This window comes from Doryrhamphus excisus, linkage group LG11, assembly GCF_037039965.1.
Source record: "Doryrhamphus excisus strain RoL-2023G ecotype Guam linkage group LG11, RoL_Dexc_Guam_v1.1, whole genome shotgun sequence".
Lineage (NCBI taxonomy): Eukaryota > Metazoa > Chordata > Actinopteri > Syngnathiformes > Syngnathidae > Doryrhamphus > Doryrhamphus excisus.
In genome coordinates, this window is record NC_136367.1 from 15,230,079 (window position 1) to 15,250,620 (window position 20,542).

The 20,542-nt window shown below is 42.4% G+C and overlaps 4 protein-coding genes across 4 annotated transcripts; 2 read left to right on the forward strand and 2 right to left on the reverse strand.

The window, feature by feature from the left end:
- Positions 1 to 62: 62 nt before the first annotated feature.
- imp3 (IMP U3 small nucleolar ribonucleoprotein 3) lies at positions 63 to 1,445 on the reverse strand. Its single transcript, XM_058064999.2, has 7 exons — positions 1,221 to 1,445; positions 1,013 to 1,120; positions 867 to 941; positions 717 to 796; positions 566 to 617; positions 397 to 469; positions 63 to 294 (listed from the first exon to the last, which is right to left on the reverse strand). The coding sequence occupies exons 1-7, from the start codon at positions 1,355 to 1,357 to the stop codon at positions 268 to 270; spliced, it is 552 nt and encodes a 183-aa protein (XP_057920982.1). The 5' UTR covers positions 1,358 to 1,445; the 3' UTR covers positions 63 to 267.
- Positions 1,446 to 3,688: 2,243 nt separating this feature from the next.
- Positions 3,689 to 9,574, forward strand: slc35a3b (solute carrier family 35 member A3b). The gene is made up of 8 exons (XM_058064950.2): positions 3,689 to 3,823; positions 4,760 to 4,994; positions 5,114 to 5,268; positions 6,213 to 6,335; positions 6,429 to 6,603; positions 7,338 to 7,456; positions 8,685 to 8,818; positions 8,982 to 9,574. The coding sequence occupies exons 1-8, from the start codon at positions 3,791 to 3,793 to the stop codon at positions 9,073 to 9,075; spliced, it is 1,068 nt and encodes a 355-aa protein (XP_057920933.2). The 5' UTR covers positions 3,689 to 3,790; the 3' UTR covers positions 9,076 to 9,574.
- Positions 9,575 to 9,882: 308 nt separating this feature from the next.
- On the reverse strand, positions 9,883 to 14,823 carry fam78ba (family with sequence similarity 78 member Ba). The gene is made up of 3 exons (XM_058064965.2): positions 13,641 to 14,823; positions 13,286 to 13,565; positions 9,883 to 11,693 (listed from the first exon to the last, which is right to left on the reverse strand). Exons 1-3 carry the CDS (start codon positions 13,967 to 13,969, stop codon positions 11,451 to 11,453), a joined length of 852 nt encoding a protein of 283 aa, XP_057920948.1. The 5' UTR covers positions 13,970 to 14,823; the 3' UTR covers positions 9,883 to 11,450.
- A 78-nt stretch (positions 14,824 to 14,901) lies between these two features.
- On the forward strand, positions 14,902 to 19,759 carry cmpk (cytidylate kinase). The gene is made up of 6 exons (XM_058064986.2): positions 14,902 to 15,161; positions 16,117 to 16,263; positions 17,894 to 18,046; positions 18,124 to 18,200; positions 18,356 to 18,452; positions 19,341 to 19,759. Exons 1-6 carry the CDS (start codon positions 15,018 to 15,020, stop codon positions 19,380 to 19,382), a joined length of 660 nt encoding a protein of 219 aa, XP_057920969.2. The 5' UTR covers positions 14,902 to 15,017; the 3' UTR covers positions 19,383 to 19,759.
- The last annotated feature ends 783 nt before the right edge of the window (positions 19,760 to 20,542 follow it).

Below are 20,542 nucleotides of genomic sequence, written 5' to 3' on the forward strand. Positions count from 1 at the left end.
TATAGCTTTATCTCTGTACCAAGTATCAGAAGTCTGCTCAGGTTCAAAGAAAACATCTCAGGAACTCTTGTGGTGTTGAGCAGCTTGATACACCAATATATAATTTTAATGCATCACAAATAAGATGTACATTTTTTCACTATATTAAAAATGATTGCGACTGTAGAGTCCTTGCTCACGTTGTTGAGTGTAGCGGGAAAACTTAGCTTGCCTCCAGTAAAATATTTCAGCTGTAGCTGCTCCTCTTTGAAGAACAAGATGAAAGATTTAAGCCAACATGTCAAAGTCGTCTCTCTGCAAAGAGAATCAATGGTCATTTACATTACGTAAAACTTGCATGATCTTTCCATAAATATGGGGTTTGCAATAAGTACAACAATGGCTGACAATCCTCACCTGATCATTATAATTCATGACATGCTGTTTGATTTTGGATGAATCCACCCAGGTAACAAAATCTTCCATGTTTCTATAAAGATATGAAGGGGGGGGGGGGTCATAGATTATAACATGTACAGCAGTGTGTTCAAGTATTCAAGTGATGGTTAACTTAAAAAAAACTAGCCTTGTGACAAGAAATGCTGGATCTGTGACAATCTCAGGGCCGACACGTACATCTGAAATCAAGTCAAGGCCCACAGAAACCCCGTTTTAGTCTCCGACACAACAATACTGAATGAATACGCAGGTACGACGGCAACATCAGTAAAGGATACGCGCTTGCTCGATAAAGGTGATGGCGGTTTTTAGGTTCTCAGCCATACGGAGCCTCAGCATCACGCAGGGTAGTCTCCTCCTGTGGGAGTGACAACAGTCATTGGATAAACGGGTATGTTGTTAATGTATTCACAGGTAAAGTGTTGTACCTGCAGAAGGAGGATGCTGTGACCTTCTCTGTAAGGGACAGATTCTGTTTTGTGGGGATTAGTCCAACGCCGTACCTTTATATTGAGACACAATAATTGATAAACTGACCCCATCCACCGGAAATGAGGAACACATTCGTACTTACAGTTTCTCCAGTAGCCGGTGTGTGCTCTGGGCTCTAAAGCCATCTTTCTCGTCCAGGTCACGAATTTTCTGGGCCAGGTCTCGTATATTGCGACTCAATTTGTTGTACCTGTGAAATTAAGACGTTAATAGGATATTTCACACTCAATGGCAGTGCGGTTTCAAACATGGAAGAACCATGGCGAACACATAGCGACGCGAATGCTTACTTAGTGTAGTCTTCCCTCTTCTCGATGTGGTATTTCCGCAACACTTTCACCTCGTGTAGGTTGTTATCTACCTCCCAGTTAATAAAATCCACCTTCTTCAGCAATTTTTGTTCATGGTATTTCAATTTACGGACCATTTTTAAAAAGAAATAGAACAACGCTCTCTACAAACTGTATTTCCGTAATTCTCACGTTGCTGCAGTTTGGATGGAAACAGGAAACACGTGATCTGAATTTGTTGCCAGTCGACACCTGGAATTTTAAACAGCGCCATCTGTTGACAAGGCGGTTAAAAACAATGCTATTGTGGACCAACTTGCGGTGTTGACTAATCTTTTTTTTTTAATACAAATTGACACACGACCTCATTTGAAATTATTTAACCTCATTTGAAAGAATTTGAAGTACGAACAATAAAGGCCTTAAATCGCTAAGCAATTTAACATTGCAGTTCCAAATTGTAACATTAATTTGTCCAGTAGAGGGCATTTATCCTCAGTATTTTAATAGACAGCAGTGAGAAAGGGGGCCTTCTACCTCCGCCCCAAAAGGAGAGCTGTGTACTGTCAACTATTTCACTTTTGCCATCCACTCTTGGGATGGAAGTCAAACTAACCTCTGAAGTATATTTTGTTGAAAGCAGGAAAAAAGGGGGGAAAAAACACCATCCAGCTAATGAGCTTCTCCAGAGAGTCATCTACTTCATCTTTTAGGTAAAGTACACTATTTGATGGATACTGGGTAGATCACTTTATCTGAATGCAAGGATTGCTGTTTATCCCATTTTGGAAATGTCTCTTATATGCCTACAAATGACTTTCCTCATGTCAAGTAGTATATACTAGTAGTATATATATATATATATATATAGTAGTAATACTGTATGTGACAGCAAGTGAATGAACTTGAAACTAAACACTGGACTGTTGCACCCACCGGTTTGTGTTCTAAATGGTTTGCATCCGGGTGAATGCCACGGTTCAATATTTGTTTTAGTCACCTCCCTATAGAGCAAATAATAACCTGCCACTTAACTCTCCATCAGCATACACAAAGCAGAGGTAAATTATCTTTTATTTCTTAGTTACATCTTAATAAGCAGTCATGTTTACACCGATGTAGCCACTGTTTCCGCTGATCAAAAGTTTCAAACCATAGCTCAAAAAATCCAAAACCAATGTTCAAAAAAGGACTCGGTAATGAGTAGATGTGGCATTCTTGTTAATCTCCAAAATAGGTTTGCGCATGCTTGATGCCAATGTTTCTAGAGGTATTTGAATGTTACTCCAGGTGGTGAAGAAGGCCTCACGCCAGGCATTCACTGTTAAACACAATGTGAAGTAATTTATTGTATATGCTACAAAGATATGTATACAGTGATGTAAAAAAGTGGACACTTAAATGTTTCAGATCATCAAACAAATAATAATAAATAAATATTAGCCAATGACAGCACAACTGAACACAAAATGTCAAACTTTATTAAGAAAGAAAAACCTACAAGACCCTGTGTGAAAAAAGTGATTGCCTGTCTGTTAATACATAACTGAGATTGAGCTCAATGAGTTTGGGACACCAGCAAACCACAGCAAGAGCCATTATCCACAAATGCCGAAAACATGGAACAACGGTGGTGAACCTTCCCAAGAGTGGCCGGCCGACCAAAGAGCACAGTGATAACTGATCCAAGAGGTCACAAAAGACCCCGCAACAACATCTAAAAAACTGCAGGCCTCAATTGATGACCCCCAAGACCTTTGGTAAAAAAGTTGAACTTTTTGGAAGGTGTGTATCCCATTCAATTTGGCTTAAAAGTAACCCCACATTTCAGAAAAAGAACATCATACCAACAGTAAAATATGGTGGTGGTAGTATGATGGATCAATGGCTTTTTTTGCAGTTTCAGGACCTGGAATATTTGTTGTGATAAACGAAACTATGAATTCTGCTGTTTACCAAAAAAAAAAATCCTGAACACATCATGAGTTAATATGTAACCAACAAAAGTGAAGCGTTTTGACTTCAAGTTGAGACCCGAGAGTGTTTCCAATGTATGGAAAGAGCGGAGGAGAGGAGTGAGGGGAGAGTTTGTTGGATGTATACACTGAGAGCGATTGTGCACTGTTAAACTGTGCCACAGAAGGAGGTCAGTGTGTTTACATGCCACACCTCTTATTCTGTCTACACACTTTTTTTTTTCCCAACAGAATACCCACCTCTGTAGTATGACACATTTCCGACATTGGACTTTGTCCCCCCAACAGACCAATCACACTCACTTCTATCCTTGTCAAGGACCTGCTTGGTTGAAATTTTACGAGAAGGAGAAGTTAAAACTGAGCGTGTTTAGGGTTGCTGAGATCCGGGTTATAACCTTCATGCTAGTTACAGATGCTAGTGAAAACGAGCACGCAAAGCAAACAATCCAGCCGAGCCACTCTGGATATTTAGTTCACGAAAGGAAAACATTCCTTCCCACCAAACCTGTTTGAGACGTTACTGCAAGTCAATGGTGAATCTTTTTTTAACATTACCTAGCATGACGATGCACTAACAAGAGAAGGCGACGCATGTCAGGAGAGAAGATGCATCAGTCCGAAAATGTAAGTCTCTGATAATATCGATGAAAGCGTTAACTTTTCATGCTGGGGCGTTCATGTATGAGTTACAAAACTCCGTGCCTGTCATATTGGGGCAAGTTTTTGAGTGACACGAAGACGCATTGCAGTATAAATGTTTAAGGTGGTTTTTGAAGGGGGTGCTCTTTAAAGGGGGAGGAATTTTGCCCATCATTCACAATCCTCCTTTAGAGCAGCGAAAGCTTTCTAGATCATCCAGGATCTGCACTTCATTCCTGCCATCCGCCGAAACTGTTTAATTAGCTCCACCCCCAGCTCTATCTATGTATCTATGTATCTATCTATCTATCTGTCTGTCTGTCTGTCTGTCTGTCTGTCTGTCTGTCTGTCTGTCTGTCTGTCTGTCCGTCCACCCGTCCGTCCGTCCACCCGTCCGTCCACCCGTCCGTCCACCCGTCCGTCCACCCGTCCACCCGTCCACCCCAGCTTTATAGATTTTGTTCTTTGTATTGGCTAATATGAGTGTAAAAGTGATTGTAGGGCTGTTATCTCATGTCTAGAGGGCTCTAATAATTCCTTCATTCATTCATTCATTTTCTACTGCTTATCCTCACAAGGGTCGCAGGGGGTGCTGGAGCCTATCCCAGCTGTCTTCGGGCGAGAGGCGGCGTCCACCCTGGACTGGTGGCCAGCCAATCACAGGGCACATATAGACAAACAACCATTCACACTCACATTCATACCTATGGACAATTTGGAGTGGCCAATTAACCTAGCATGTTTTTGGAATGTGGGAGGAAGTCGGAGTACCCGGAGAAAACCCACGCATGCACGAGGAGAACATGCAAACTCCACACAGAGATAGCCGAGGGTGGAATCGAACACGGGTCTCTTAGCTGTGTGGCCCATAATTCATTTCAAGGAGTGATTTTAAAAGTGTTTTTCTAACTTTTCCCAAAGGTCTCGTCCACATCCCCCCACAGAGCGTCCTCCAACATGGTGTCCCCACACTCCAAGAGGCTGAAGTACCTATCATTGGGGGTGCTGGTGTTGCAGACCACCTCACTGGTACTCACCATGCGCTACTCTCGCACCCTGAAGGAAGATGGCCCCCGCTACCTGGCATCGTCTGCCGTAGTGTCAGCAGAGGTGATCAAAATCATCATCTGCACCTTGCTAGTCTTCTTGGAGAACAGTAAGTAGCAGGTTTTCATTGATTGTAGGGATTTTCTTTTAATGCTTCTGTATCATCTCAGTGCCTGGCTGTCTCTTTGCTCCCTGAGCGGCTGACAAGACCCTCTCTGTCTCTGTTAGATTTCAGTGTGCGGGCCATCAACCAGTTGCTGAAGGAGGAGATTGTGAGCAGGCCTCTGGAGACACTGAAGTTGGCTATTCCTGCAGGAATCTACACCCTGCAGAACAATCTTCTCTATGTTGCCTTATCCAACCTGGATGCAGCCACCTATCAGGTCACACATACAGGATATGTGCTGCTTCATTCACTCATTCATTTTCTACCGCTTATCCTCACGAGGGTCGCGGGGGTGCTGGAGCCTATCCCAGCTGTCTTTGGGTGAGAGGCGGGGTAGTACACCCTAGACTGGTCGCCAACCAATCACAGGGCACATATAGACAAACAACCATTCACACTCACATTCATACCTATGGACAATTTGGAGTCACCAATTAACCTAGCATGTTTTTGGAATGTGGGAGGAAACCGGAGTACCCGGAGAAAACCCACCCATGCATGGGGAGAACATGCAAACTCCACACAGAGATAGCTGAGGGTGGAATTGAACTCGGGCCTCCTAGCTGTGAGGCCTGCATGCTAACCACTCTACCACCGTGCAGCCTGATATATGTTATTCATTCATTTTCTACCACTTATACTCACGAGGGTCGCGAGGGTGCTGGAGCCTATCCCAGCTGTCTTTGGGCGATAAGCGGGGTACACCCTGGACTGGTGGCCAGCCAATCACAGGGCACATATAGACAAACAACCATTCACACTCACATTCATACCTATGGACAATTTGGAGTGGCCAATTAACCTAGCATGTTTTTGGAATGTGGGAAGAAACCAGAGTACCCGGAGAACATGCAAACTCCACACAGAGATAGCCGAGGGTGGAATTGAACTCGGGTCTCCTAGCTGTGAGGCCTACATGCTAACCACTCTACCACCGTGCAGCCTGATATATGTTATTCATTCATTCATTCATTTTCTACCGCTTACCCTCACGAGGGTCGGTGCTGGAGCCTATCCCAGCTGTCTTTGGTCTCCTAGCTGTGAGGCCAGCATACTAACCACTAGTGAAATGATCAGGGGTGCCCAAACTTTTTCATACCCCTGTATATGAAAAATGGCTTATTTGCTGGCCGGATAATGCATCATTTTTGTTTTACTCAGGTCACATACCAGCTGAAGATTCTGACCACTGCTCTGTTTTCCGTCTCCATGCTGGGGAGAAGGCTTCGATTCCATCAGTGGCTTTCTCTGCTCCTCCTCATGGCTGGGGTCACTTTAGTGCAGGTAGTCACTGAAAGTGAAGAAACACTCTTTTAATCAAACATATTGTATTGCCTGTATTGTTTTTTTTTTTTTTTTTAACTCTAACCTCCACAGTGGCCCACCGAGTCTGAAGGAGACTCAGAGCAGAAGGTCCTTTCTGCTAGCATCCAGTTTGTGGGGCTGATGGCTGTGCTGATGGCCTGCATATCCAGTGGCTTTGCTGGAGTTTACTTTGAGAAAATCCTCAAGGAGACTAAACAGAGTTTGTGGGTTCGAAATATACAATTGGGTGAGTAAATATACTCTTTTTTTTTCCCCTTGTATGTTTTCATATATTTGTACTATTATGCTCAGAAGTTTGGAGAATAACTTTAGGGATGTTCCCATCAGGGTTTTATGTTGCCGATATCAATACCGATCATCTATGAGCGAAATCGGCCGATACTGATAATGATCACACATATGTAAATGTGAATCTCTGCGTGGAGTTTGCATGTTCTGCCCGTGCATGTGTTTTTTCCCACATTCCAAAAATGTTCCTATTAAGTTAATTGGCGACTCTAAATTGTCCATAGGTTTGAAGTTAATATGGTGAATCATAATTCATTCATTTTCGACCGCTTATCCTCATGAGGGTCGCCGGGGGTGCTGGAGCCTATCCCAGCTGTCCTATCCCGGCGAGAGGCGGGGTACACCCTGGACTGGTCGCCAGCCAATCACAGGGCACATATAGACAAACAACCATTCACACTCACATTCATACCTATGGACAATTTGGAGTTGCCAATTAACCTAGCATGTTTTTGGAATGTGGGAGGAAACCGGAGTACCCGGAAAAAACCCACGCATGCACGGGGAGAACATACAAACTCCACACAGAGATGGCCGATGGTGGAATTGAACTCGGGTCTCCTAGCTGTGAGGTCTGTGCGCTAACCACTAGATCACCATGCAGCCATGAATAATAATAATAATAATAATTCATGTTGTTTTTAAAGCCCAATCCTCTTGACTTCACTGCAGGTTTGTTCGGGTTTGTGTTTGGTACTGTCGGGATGTTAGTGTACGATGGAAGGAGAGTCGCACAGTCTGGAATGTTTCAAGGCTACAATCCGATCACCTGCATAGTTGTCATCCTACAGGTATGATCACGATATTTGTCTTCACATTTGATGAATTTATTACTCATTCATTCATACTTTGTCAAGTACCGTCGTGTGGGAAAGTGTTTGCCTCTTTTCTGATGTTTTTTTTTTTTTTTGCATGTTTGTTACACTGACATGTTTCAGAATGTTTCAGAAATATTAGTCAGCAACAACTGCAATCAAGCGTTTGAATTACTTAACTTGCAATGAGTCTCTTCCAGTGCTTTGGAGGAATTTTGTCCCACTCATCTTTGCAGAATTGTTGTCATTCAGCAACATTGGAAGCTTTTCCAGCATGAAGACTTTTTAAGGTCATGCCACAGCATCTCAATAGGATCCAGGTCAGGACTTGGACTAGGCCACTCCAAAGTCTTCATTTGGTTTTTCTTCAGCCATTCAGAGGTGGACTTGCTGGTGTGTTTTGAATCATTGTCCTTCTGAAGAACCTAAGTTGGATTCAGCTGGAGGTTACCAACAGATGGCCGGACATTCTCCTTCAGGATTTTTTTTGGTAGACGGCAGAATTCATGGTTTCATTTATCACAGCAAGTCTTCCAGGTCCTGAAGCAGCAAAACACCCCCAGACCATCATACTACCACCACCATATTTTACTGTTTTTTTCTGAAATGCTGTGTTACTTTTGATGTATGGAAGATGTGTATATATATACACACACACAGGCTGCACGGTGCACGAGTGGTTAGCACGCAGACCTCACATCTAGGAGACCTGAGTTCAATTCCACCCTCGGCTATCTCTGTGTGGAGTTTGCATGTTCTCCCCGTGCATGCGTGGGTTTTCTCTGGGTACTCCGGTTTCCTCCCACATTCCAAAAACATGCTAGGTTAATTGGCCACTCCAAATTGTCCATAGGTATGAATGTGAGTGTGAATGGTTGTTTGTCTATATGTGCCCTGTGATTGGCTGGCCACCAGTCCAGAGTGGACCCCGCCTCTCGCCCGATGATAGCTGGGATAGGCTCCAGCACCCCCGTGACCCTTGTGAGGATAAGCGGTAGAAAATGAATGAATCAATATATATGTATATATATATATTATATATATATACGTATATATGTGTGTCTTTACCTATTTCCACCTATATTCATAAAGCGACACATGGTACCTTAATGGATTCCAGTGCATGTGTTTGTGTACCGCGGTGCATGTTTTTGCAGTGTGCTCAGAAGACGGCATCAAACACTGTTTGTTTGTGTTCCTGCAGGCTTTAGGCGGCTTGGTTGTAGCTGTGGTCATTAAATATGCCGACAACATCCTCAAAGGATTTGCTACCTCTCTGTCCATCATTGTGTCCACGCTGATCTCATATTTCCTGCTGAAGGACTTTCACCCTTCCAGGTAAACACATGCATGCTAATGACACACAAGTCATTTACATTGCAAATAACCACTGAGCATAATAAAAAACAACATGGCTGCTTGTAGTTCACGTAGTATACAAACGTCCTCATGTCCATCACCTCTTTTATTCCCTTTTGCCGTCTCCTTGCTCTTTTGTCAGTGTGTTTTTCTCAGGGGCAGCACTGGTTATTGCAGCCACGTTTATGTACGGCTACGAGCGCAAACCTGTCAGTGGCAGCGCTGTGAAAGTATAAAGGAGAGAAGTCCGGCCTGGCAGCGCCACAGCAGCACAACACCAACAGAGCAGGACTCTGTGGACACGATACCACCTGTAACTGGACGTGCCCAATTACTGCAACAGTTGTTGCAGTACACTCTGTACTGCATCCCAAATAACACAAGCTCAAAAAATGTCACGTTCAATTAGTGGACGTGTTGCAGGTGATCTATTATGATCACCTGCATCTTCTACCGGTTGTCACCATGGAGAGTTTGGAGCAGGTTGCGATGGAGGATGCAAAGGAAGACAAAACATCATCATAATAATTACCATATTAGTGTATTTTGTCATTTAATATGTACATATATGTTTACTCTATGTGAGTGTGAATGGTTGTTTACCTATATGTGCCCTGTGATTGGCTGCTGACCAGTTCAAAGTGTACCCCGCCTCTCGCCCAAAGTAAGCTGGGATAGGCTCCAGCACCCCCTGCAACCCTCATGAGGATAAGCGGTAGAAAATGAATGAATGAATGAATGAATATATGTTTATTCTATGTGAGTGTGAATGGTTGTTTGTCTATATGTGCCCTGTGATTGGCTGGCCACCAGTCCAGGGTGGACGCCGCCTCTCACCTGAAGACAGCTGGGATAGGCTCCAGCATACCTGCGACCCTCGTGAGGATAAGCGGTAGAAAATGAATTAATAAATGCGAGTGCAATTTTGCAATCCTTATTGCATCATCCAGTAGATTTATGTTATCAAGTGTTTTTTATACATTGAGTAGATAAGGCATTTTATATTAAGAATGCAGTAGTAACATCTTATGAATCCATATATATAAAGGCCTGGTTGTTGGTTACAAGGGAGTGTTTGTGTTAAAAAAAAAAAGGGGGCGTTTCAAGGAGAGAATTCTTGACTGAGCTTCCATCTAGTGGTGGAATAAAAAGCAGCCATTCTGGAATAAGGATGACGTTCCTCCGAGTGGCAAATTGATGTCTGTGAGTAGCAACAAATTAATACATAATTAATATGAAATTAATTTCATTCTTCACATAGAAATGAACATAATGACTTGTGTTAATCTTTTTCTTTCACATACACACACACATAGATGGATACTTTGAACATTTTTTTTTTTTGTAATTCCACTGCATTCTGAGAAACCCAAAGCAGTCTCTATAGCAACAGACAAATGTTGCTGAATGAGCTGCTCTACAGCAAACACACAAAGGTGAATCAATACATCTCAAGAGCATCTTTTTTAGGTATTTACATGGTAGTATTGGCCATTTTATTCAACAAACATCCCTTACAAACAACTGCAGATGAAAAATTATCCAGATTATTATTATTATTTTTTTTTTATACACTCAAACAACCTTTGCATAGTTGTGGCCTTCAGAGCAAATGAGCAGTTTGGAATGGAGGTAGTGTGTTGGTGCGCTGAGGTGGTGGACAAGAGAAATGAGGCAGATGGGTATGGGTGAGACGTGAACCTGGAGAGAAGCACAGATGGAAGATAAGTCATGTGACTTGTTTGCGGAGTGGCAGGGCAAAGACACACGGACGGACGGACGGACGGACGGACGGAGCTCAGCATGAACCGGACCAGAACCCACAACACAGGAAGGCTTTCATTGGTGATTATCTGCAGATACTCACCGCGGATGAGCGGATGAAATGTTAACAATGATCCATCCTTGTGTCAAATATATGTTCTGTTTTTAATTCCGCTTCGGATTCCCTGATTGTCTAAAAATGTATGCGATGACAAGATGGCCTGATTAGCGTAACATTCGCTTAACTATTTAAGTAGAGTTCGTCCTGGTTTCAAATGCGACATGTGCAATTAGCGTTTTGTTTTTAAATGTGTTACCCAATGCTTTCTCATTGTGCTATAAACTCCAGTGATGCAAATTTCCTTCTGACTTAAAGACTGATACACGCTCTTAACCTAAAACCATCTTTTAAATTCATCTTAATACATTCTTTAACTCTGAAAATGAGTGTGCTGAAGGCCTTTAATGGCACTGAAGAGGTATCACCAGCCTGTTGTTTGTTTCTTTTTTAGCTGATGTGACTTCTCAAAATCACAAAAAGTCCTCAAAGTATACAAAACAATTACGATTCTTAATCTTGTCAAGAACGGTTTTGCTCATCGCATGCAAATAGGATCTACATAAGGATGCAGGATGCAGTTCTGGTTTGATGGTCAAATACCTCTGTGGTGCATCTAAAAAGGGTTCATTAGTTGTAAAAATGCTGGCAAAGCTCTTTAAATGCAACTCTTGGCCAAATAACACTTGACGTAACGCCAGTTCTCTGCAGACGTTCATTCTGAACCACTCATCGCTTGTTTGGCTTTAACACCTTCAAGAAGAGACAATAACAAAACATCCGAGGTTCTTATTTTGGCGGTATAACGACTAGTGGCGCCCCTCGCCGCGGTCTCCACATTAGCACTTGGGCATCATTGGCGTTTGGCCTCCCCAGGGCGTTGGGAGGGATGGGCTCCTGGTAGTTGAGGATGTGCGGCTGCTCCTGATAAGGACGGCCCACAAGTGAGGCTCGGGAGCCCAGTGGCATGTCGGGGTCGACGGTGATGTCCACCCTCATACGCCACTGCACCGTCTGAAGTACAATACGCTCCTGGGATGAGAAAGGGTACGGGTAGTGCTGTGTTCAAACCCCATTTGATAAATAGAACATTCACAATCTGGAGTGACTATAGAAAGATTACAGAAATATATTTACAACTGTGAACTTGTTGACTTTCTTCGATTTTGGATCAACATTTGCAATAAAAGCCACTGCGATGACATAAGTACCATTGACACAACTACCATTGTTCACTTGCCACACAATCCAGATGATCCAATAGAATCCAATAGAACAGGGGTGGGAAAACTTTTTGAGTCGTGGGCCGTGCTGAGTTAACAAAACTGTCCGGGGGGGGGAGATTTTATGTATATATACTATTTTACGCTTATAATTCTATCAATCCACCTTGAATTACTTGTCAAATTTTATCAATAAAAGTGTCATACTATTAGCTATATGTTGTAAATATGTAAATATTTGTAAATATTTTCTATATGTCCCTTTTTTCCAGAGCACTTCAAACATCAGACCGCATCAAACCACGAAATTTAATTTTACAGTTTTTTTTGTTAGTTTTTTTACTGAATAAGACATCCGACTTGTTGCCAGTTTTTATGTTAAAAGTTGAAATACTTGGAAAGCAACTGGCGGGCCGGATTCAAATGCCTGGTGGACCGTATGTGGCCCCCGGGCCATTGTTTGCCGTAGTTTGTTCAGAAAAACAGCAACAAGAAACTCTCCCAATGCTAAGGCGAGATGTTATGTTTTGATGTGTAATATGTCATATTTTACATTATTATGTCTACGATATTGGCTAATATGGTAATGGTTTTATTTCATTTGAACATGCATCAGATTACAATTGAATGCATCACATAATCAGTTCCCAGTCCCACATGTCCAAAAGGAGTAGGAAGAAGCAAAGCTTATTAAATCCTACCCTTCCATCTGGTACTTTTACAATCAGTAACTGTTACATTTGTTCACTTCCTGCTTTCCTAATATAGTTCAGTTTTTTTTCTTTTTTTTCCTTTTCTTTTTTAAAAAAGTACCAAAGTACGAGGTGATATGACCATCCAATGACATAATGTGTACCATAGTAACCATCAATATAGTGATATATATAGCACATCATGACTGGTTCAAGACTCTTCATCCTTGTATTTAGCAAACATCAACTGCTTGTATTGTTTCTTGAATTGGCTCATCGTTGTGCATTGTTTGATTTCCTTACTCAATCCATTCCATAGTTTGATTCCACATACTGAAATGCTATAGCTTTTCATATGAGTGTAAAGGTGACTATAGGGGTGTTATTTCACATCTAGAGGACTCTAATAATATTAAAAACAGTATTTAGAAGGTCATAAACTGGTTTTCTATGCTCTATGGATATATTCAAGTTATAAATAGGGAATCCTACTTCATGGAAATTAACCATGATAAATGAGGGATTACTATATACTACTATACTTTATAGTTTTTAACTATACTTTACGATACTCTATAGATTACTATATAGTACCAAACAAGAGAAATTAAAAACATACCGGAGGTCCACCTGTTGCTATTCTTACAATGTTATGGCATGCTCAGAGGCTGGGAGAGCTAAATAGTGAAATAGCATGTTGACGTCCCACCTTAGTGATGGAGTTCATGGCCACCAGCCAGGTGATGAAGCTCTGATCCCTGGTGATGTGGGTCAGCATGGGTGTGTTGCTGTTGCTGATGGGAACAGCCCAGGTCACGCTCGGGTAGAAGTTGTCGTTCATGCTGACCGTCAAGCGGGATGGTTTCGATGTGGGACCGGTGAGTGTGACCGTCTCGGTGGTGTTTCCGTACCAGGGATAGCTAACTCCGTCTGAGTCGCTGATGGCCTTGACCCGACCCTCTCGCAGCTCCGGCAACTCCCAACTGGACCTTATAACAAACAGGATGTACACACGTTGTGTGTTTTGCATATTAAAACAAACAACCTCCTTGTTGTGTACTTACATGCCGATGTCACCGTATGTGTTGTAGAACTCCATTTGGGTGCAGGCTTGGATCCAGCCCACCACCCAAGTTTCATTCCGTGGCACTGGTGGCATGACAACCCCAGCCGAAGCTCTAAAGTACGGCGTCTTGTAGCGAAGTACGATGGGTGAGTTCTCCTCAATGATAGTGGGGCACTGGTCAATAGACGCTGACACCTCATACACCACAATATTCTCCCGTCTGATGCGGGGCTTGCACGCGATGCTTTGAATACATCCCATAGTGCAGCTGACCAGCAGAGTGAAGAAAAACCAAGGGAGGAAATGACACCTGGCCAACATGCACATCAGTCCCCTTCAGGTTCCACCCTTGCCTGAAAGAATGGCTTTTAATAGCTTCTCATCTCTGACAGTTTCGGACGGAAGCGGTGGTAAGAAAAGCAGCCACCATTCATCAAACATTAAAAAAAATCAGCTGACACTAGCATATATTGGAGATGCTATGGAGGTGAAAGGGCAGCGGAGGGACTAGCTGGGAAGTATCACAGATCACTGCAGCCTCCTCCTCCCTCCGGTCTGCTTGCTGACTGCCGCACTGCCCTTGGCGCTCGTCCCCGCAAACTGCAATCCGGCCTGCCCGAGGCTGCTGCTGCTGATTCTCCGCCGTGCGTCCGGAGGCTCCTTTATTCCTTGTCGAGTCCACACGTCCGGCTGCACGGTGCCGCTCGATCCTGCTGCTGCTGCTGCTGCTCTGCTCCCGGTTCCGCGCTGCTGTCATGTCAAGGGGCGACGGGGATGCCAGGTGCGCCAGAGGAAGAAGGGGGGATGGATGCCTTTTGTTTTTTTTTGCCTGGCTCCCTTCTATTAGCGCTACATTCGTGCGGTGTCCTCAAAAGATAAACCCCCGCTCTGCATCACTTTGACCTAAATGAAAAAGGAGCTCCATCAAACGAGCGAAGGCCAGCAAAGTGGCTTGTGATGGGAGAGGCTATTTTAAAGCTCTCCGCCTGCTTCCATTCTTACAGATGCATGAATGGTGCATCATGAACGAGGCGATATAAATGTGAGAAAAACAACAGTGACAGTATCTGGATCCTGGCTGTGGACCCGATAGCATCCTCTTCTCGGTGCGGTTCGCCTCGGTGGATTTGGTTTGGAGGTGCTGATGCTGGAAAGACAGGGGAGTGGCGTCACCCGACCCCTTGTTTGGGAGAGAAAAAAAAACACACCCGTACGTCACGCCCTCCTGAAAGCTCATTGGCTAGTGAGCCAAATTGCGGAAGTGGTGTCCTTTTAGTTCTTTCATACGTAAGTGACACGCATTCAACGGCTCGCCGGGTTGTTTCCTGTCTTCGCTGACTGGCTGGTTCACATCTCGGGCCAGTGTGGCTGGTTTATGATCGGTCGTTTGGTTAGCAACGTAGCGAAGAGGCTGCCGAGCGTGTTATACCGGGGGTCGATGATGACGAAGCCGCAGGTTGTGTTCGTTCTGGGCGGGCCTGGCGCCGGCAAAGGGACCCAGTGCGCCAAAATCGTGGAGGTAGGCTCCCAAGAGATGGCGTGAGTAAATCGAACAAGTTGTCTTGTCACAGACGGCCAGGTTTTTGAGTATGTGGTGTATGTCAGGATAAGTGTGCGAGCCCCTTTTTGGGTAAATATTATCGCAGCGTCTTTGACTTCCGGTTGTCCTCTAAGATCAACCTGTGCTTTAGCTAGCTAGCTAGCTAGCAACCTAGCTAGTTGGCTACTTCAATTTGAACAGCATACTTTTGAGTGCGAGTCATTAAAATAACAAACGCACCCTAAGCTTTCTTTCTGTCTTATATCTAAACTGTATGAATGAATAGACAATTTAATAATAGGTTAAAGTCATATCAGCTGAATGGTATCCATATATAGTCAAAATAAACCGAGAAGGATGACATTGCTTCGTGATGTAACCGTGTTGATGTCCAACTAACATCTTTTTCTGTCTTTGCAACTTTGTTGTGGTTGAATATATATATATGTTTCTGTCATTGCAACTTTGTTGTGGTTGAATATTTATATATATGTTTCTGTCATTGCAACTTTGTTGTGGTTGAATATATATATATGTTTCTGTCATTGCAACTTTGTTGTGGTTGAATATATTTATGTTTCTGTCATTGCAACTTTGTTGTGGTTGAATATATTTATGTTCCTGTCATTGCAACTTTGTTGTGGTTGAATATATATATGTTTCTGTCATTGCAACTTTGGTGTGGTTGAATATATTGAACACAAGAGTGCATGTGTGTACTACTGGGTGTTGGCTCTCAAGTCATCTATGGTTCATGCCACAATGACAAAGTCTCTATTCATTTAGAACGAGTGCTTTGGCGGATGTAACCAAAGTTCCCTTTCTGCAAGGGATCGGTCCTATTCATATATTTATTTAACTCCTTTATTAGTTGATACGTGTTGTCATAATTGTGTCGCACCCAATTGAAAGCTCTCTTGGTTTTCCACCTCAGAACTACAACTATACCCATTTATCAGCTGGAGACTTGCTGAGGGCAGAGCGTGCCAGAGAAGGATCAGAGTTCGGACAACTCATTGCCAGTTTCATCAAGGAAGGCAAAATTGTTCCTGTGGAGATCACCATCAACTTGCTTAGAAAGGTAAGCATACGGCATGTATGTCAAGAAAGGTTGAGCCTGATCAATACGACAAGCCTGAGATCTGTTTGCAACTCTTTGTGAACTGTTAATGTTCATTTCATGAATGAGTAGTTAGTAAAATAGTGGAACAAGAAAAAGCCTCCATTTTGTCTGTCAAACGTGAGGCACGCCAAAAGGAAAAGGGAAGTGAAAATCAGACAATATAAAAAGATCTGTGAAGAAATCAACATTGGCTACATGCCCGGTCCAAACTGTTAAAACGCAGTAGTCATCATCATCATGGATAAAGATGGTATCTTTGTCCGGGTGAAAGGTGATCTGCTACTATGAAATGGACAGTGATAACTAAGCACTATAGTGGTCTCATTAATGAGACTTTCCTCCAACCAGTAAGCCTGTACTGTCTGTGACCAATGTTTGAGCAATGGTTCTGATTGATTTTTCACCCGTAGACAGCGCTCTGATTTTCATGTTGTTTTCACCTCTAAATGCAGCTTACACAGGAAAAACCTAGCCCGGCCAATCTGAAACATATTCCAGTACTTCTCCTCATGTGAAAAATGGGTGTATACCCGCAGTATTTATGGATCAAAATGGGTATTAATCACAATATACTATTTCCAAAACTAGAATTGTATGGAATCACAGGGTCCGTTTTGAACTGGGTAAAAAAAACTGCACACTGGAAGTACTATGTAAAGCTAGTACAATGTACATCTGCAGGTTTAAACACATCATGCTTATCATACTGGGACCAAAACTGTGTCCCCTGTATATTATTATCACAAAAGACCTGACGCTAGTATTATTCACAGACAATATTATTGCATTTTACACTGGAGAAAACACACAGATTAAATTAAAAAGATGGTTTGATTAAAAACAGATTGCAATTTTGTAGTAGCAGTAAGGACACACATGCAAAAATACATATACACAATGTAGACATTAATAGGGTGAATGAAAATAAATCTAGGCGTTATAATGAGCTGGAAGTCCCACATTAACTCATTCAATCCCAGCCATTTTTGATTATTTGACGGACTTTTCAAGGTACACAGAGAATATTTGTGTTCTTGGTGCTACATAGACAACAAATACACCAAAAGAAAGACTTGACTCTCATCTTTCATCAGGTAAAAAGGTTTGTTTCTATATTTTTACGTTCTTTAGTAATCAGCAGTACAACATAGGTATAGTATGTTTGAGCAAAACTGTGAAAAATAACGTGTTGGCATCATGTGACACTTTTTAGTGTCTTTTTACTTTTTATGAAGGCAGACGGAAGCACAGTGGAGCGTCTCTACACAGTCACACACAGTCTAGTGCTCATTTGATTTGACAGCACTAATTATTCTATTTTTAATTTACTGATGTCTATTTCCTGTTCTATTGATAATTTTCTCATGTTATTCCACAGCTGGTAAAGGGCACATGTTGAATAGGAAGTGAACAAATGTATTAGCAATTGATTTGAACCCAAGAGGAGGTAATGTGTAGTGTAACATGTAGTGTATACCCAAGTAAAAGGTATGTGTATTCAAATAAATGTACCATTATGAAAACAGAACGCTTTTGAATAGTGTTTCAACACGTACACCGTTTGATAACATTTGGTCCTTCCCTACAGGCAATGGAAGAAACCATGCAAAAAGATGAGCAAAAGTACCGTTTCCTTATAGACGGGTTTCCTCGCAATGAGGACAACCTCCAAGGTTGGAACAACGTCATGACTGGAAAAGCAGATGTCAAATTTGTGCTTTTCTTTGACTGCGGCAATGAGGTGCGTCAGAGAAACGCCATTATGAAGTCTGTTAACTAGCTAAGGTTCTTGACATACTCTGGCTGACCCATCAACAGGTTTGCATCAAAAGATGTTTAGAACGAGGGAAGAGCAGTGGACGCACAGATGACAACAGAGAAAGCCTGGAGAAACGGTACAGTTTCATTAATAATCATAATAATAATATTTTCTGTTTAACTGTACATTTTCCGAAATCCGGTGCACATTTTTCTCACTTTTTGATTTTACCCAATTTATAGCACATTGAGTGCCTGAACTACATTATTGTTCTTTCCGCTTCTGATGCAGAATCCAAACATACCTGCAGTCAACACGGCCGATTATCGAGCTGTATGAGAAGCATGGCAAGGTGCGCTGTGTGGACGCTTCTCGTTCTGTGGAGGAGGTGAGCCTACTCATGAACTGTGGCTAAACCCACGTCGATGTCATTGAAGCAGAAACGACATTTTACAAAGTAAACACAATGTGAAGAAAGCCGTTAAATACTTGCGTCCTCCAAATACAGCTGAATAGGTGCAGAACTTTAACTTTGACACAAATACATAAACAACTATGCCATAACATTCATTCTGCTTATCCTCAAGAGGGTCGCGGGGGTGCTGGAGCCTATCCCAGCTGTCTTCGGGCGAGAGGCGGGGTACGCCCTGGACTGGTGGCCAGCCAATCACAGGGCACATATAGACAAACAACCATTCACACTCACATTCATACCTATGGACAATTTGGAGTCGCCAATTAACAAATACAACACCATGAAGTATTTAAAATGTTCCTATTTGCAACTGAACTGTGTGTGCACGCATGCGAATGCATTCAAACTTTTCCCTCAATGTGTTTTCTTCAACACTACAACATTATGGGGAAAGTTCCAGGTAGAGTTCTTATAAAAGGCAATTTTGCCAATTTAAAACTGCACCAAACCTGCTCTTTTTTTTTATTGTAGAGTTGCATTATCACCTCTTTGCCTCTAGCGCAAAAAAAAAACATGAAAGAAGTAAACAGACGATGAACTCCACAATAGAGGAGACCATATTTGATGCAGTTTCAAGTTAAGAAAACGGCCACAAGGTGGCAGAAAAGTACAGTATTTTATAAAAAGCAAGGCATGCATCTCCTCCATTGAAATACATGCAGCAACCAGGAAACGAAAAGGTGTCTTGCTGTGTTGCACCAAGGAGGTTACGAATTGACGGGAAATTCGAACGCATGCATGCATTCTTTTTGCTGCTGTTATGACCCGTATGTAGATCAACGTTCTTCTTGTCTCTTCCAGGTCTTTGCTGACGTCCAGCTCATCTTGAACAAAGAAGGTTGACTTCTCTCCCACTGTCGGCACTGCTCATTTTTTTTTACCTTTTTACTTTTCTTTTTATCATCTGCCAGTTCATCATGATTACCATAATGTTTATATGTGCATTCATTCACGTCTTTATATTTTCCGTTACTTTATGATTTTCTTTCTCTTAAAAAATCTGCACTGTTTTGTTGTTGCGTAGGAAGCAGTATAAACGAATAATGAAAAGTAGAGCAGCTCATAGAGAAAACAACGGAGGCTCATCTGCACTTTTGTCTTCCGTCATAGTTTGAGGGCTTTGTATAGGAACATAATGTTCTGTTGCCAGACATGAATCGCAGATGTCCTTGCAATATGTGGTTGAAACAGGAAGCAAGTGGTGCTTTCAGACCAAACCATGTTGTCATGAATGAAGGGAAGCCTATAGGGTCTAAAACTGCTGGTTTTCACATCGTTATCTGCCTTATATATTTCATGAACGTGTTTTCACGGTCGCGACCAAGTAGGGCTTTGTCACATGGAGTATTTGTTAACACAACTGCACGGTGTGCTTTGTCATATCCACGCCTCCTGACATGACAGTTTGTTACGTCTGCAGAAAATAAAACAAGTTGAAACTATTTTTTTTTTCTGTTTTTATGATGCTAATTCTCTAGTTTTATTTATTTGGAGCATGGTAAAAAAATACAGATGTGCATAAATCACTTTTAGACCCCAAATGATTCACAATTTGAAGTTGATGTGACAAATTGAATATTTTCTATAATGCTTGTTTTCTCTGGGGTTGTGGGACATGTGTATATATATACATTGCTCTAGATCAGTGGTTCTCAACTGGCTGCTGGACCCACCATCACCCCTCAGTGAACCCTCTCAGTATCTCCAGCAGATATCTGCAACCGTGTTTTGGATGGACGGCACGTTAACGCTCTACTCATGGCCTTCCTCTCCCACTCAAGCTTGACTGTTGCCTGACATTGCGTCAATACAGTCTTTTTTTCCTTGGGTAAAGACCTGCGACCCACTATTTGAGAACCACGGCTCTAAATATAGTTGGTTGAAGTGATTGAGGTTTCTATATCGCTGTCCAAAGTAGCATTATGGGTAAGCTACCAACTGACTTTCAGTGCGTGGTGTTCCTCATAATTGGCAGCGATATTGCATTCTTGTAAACAAAAACC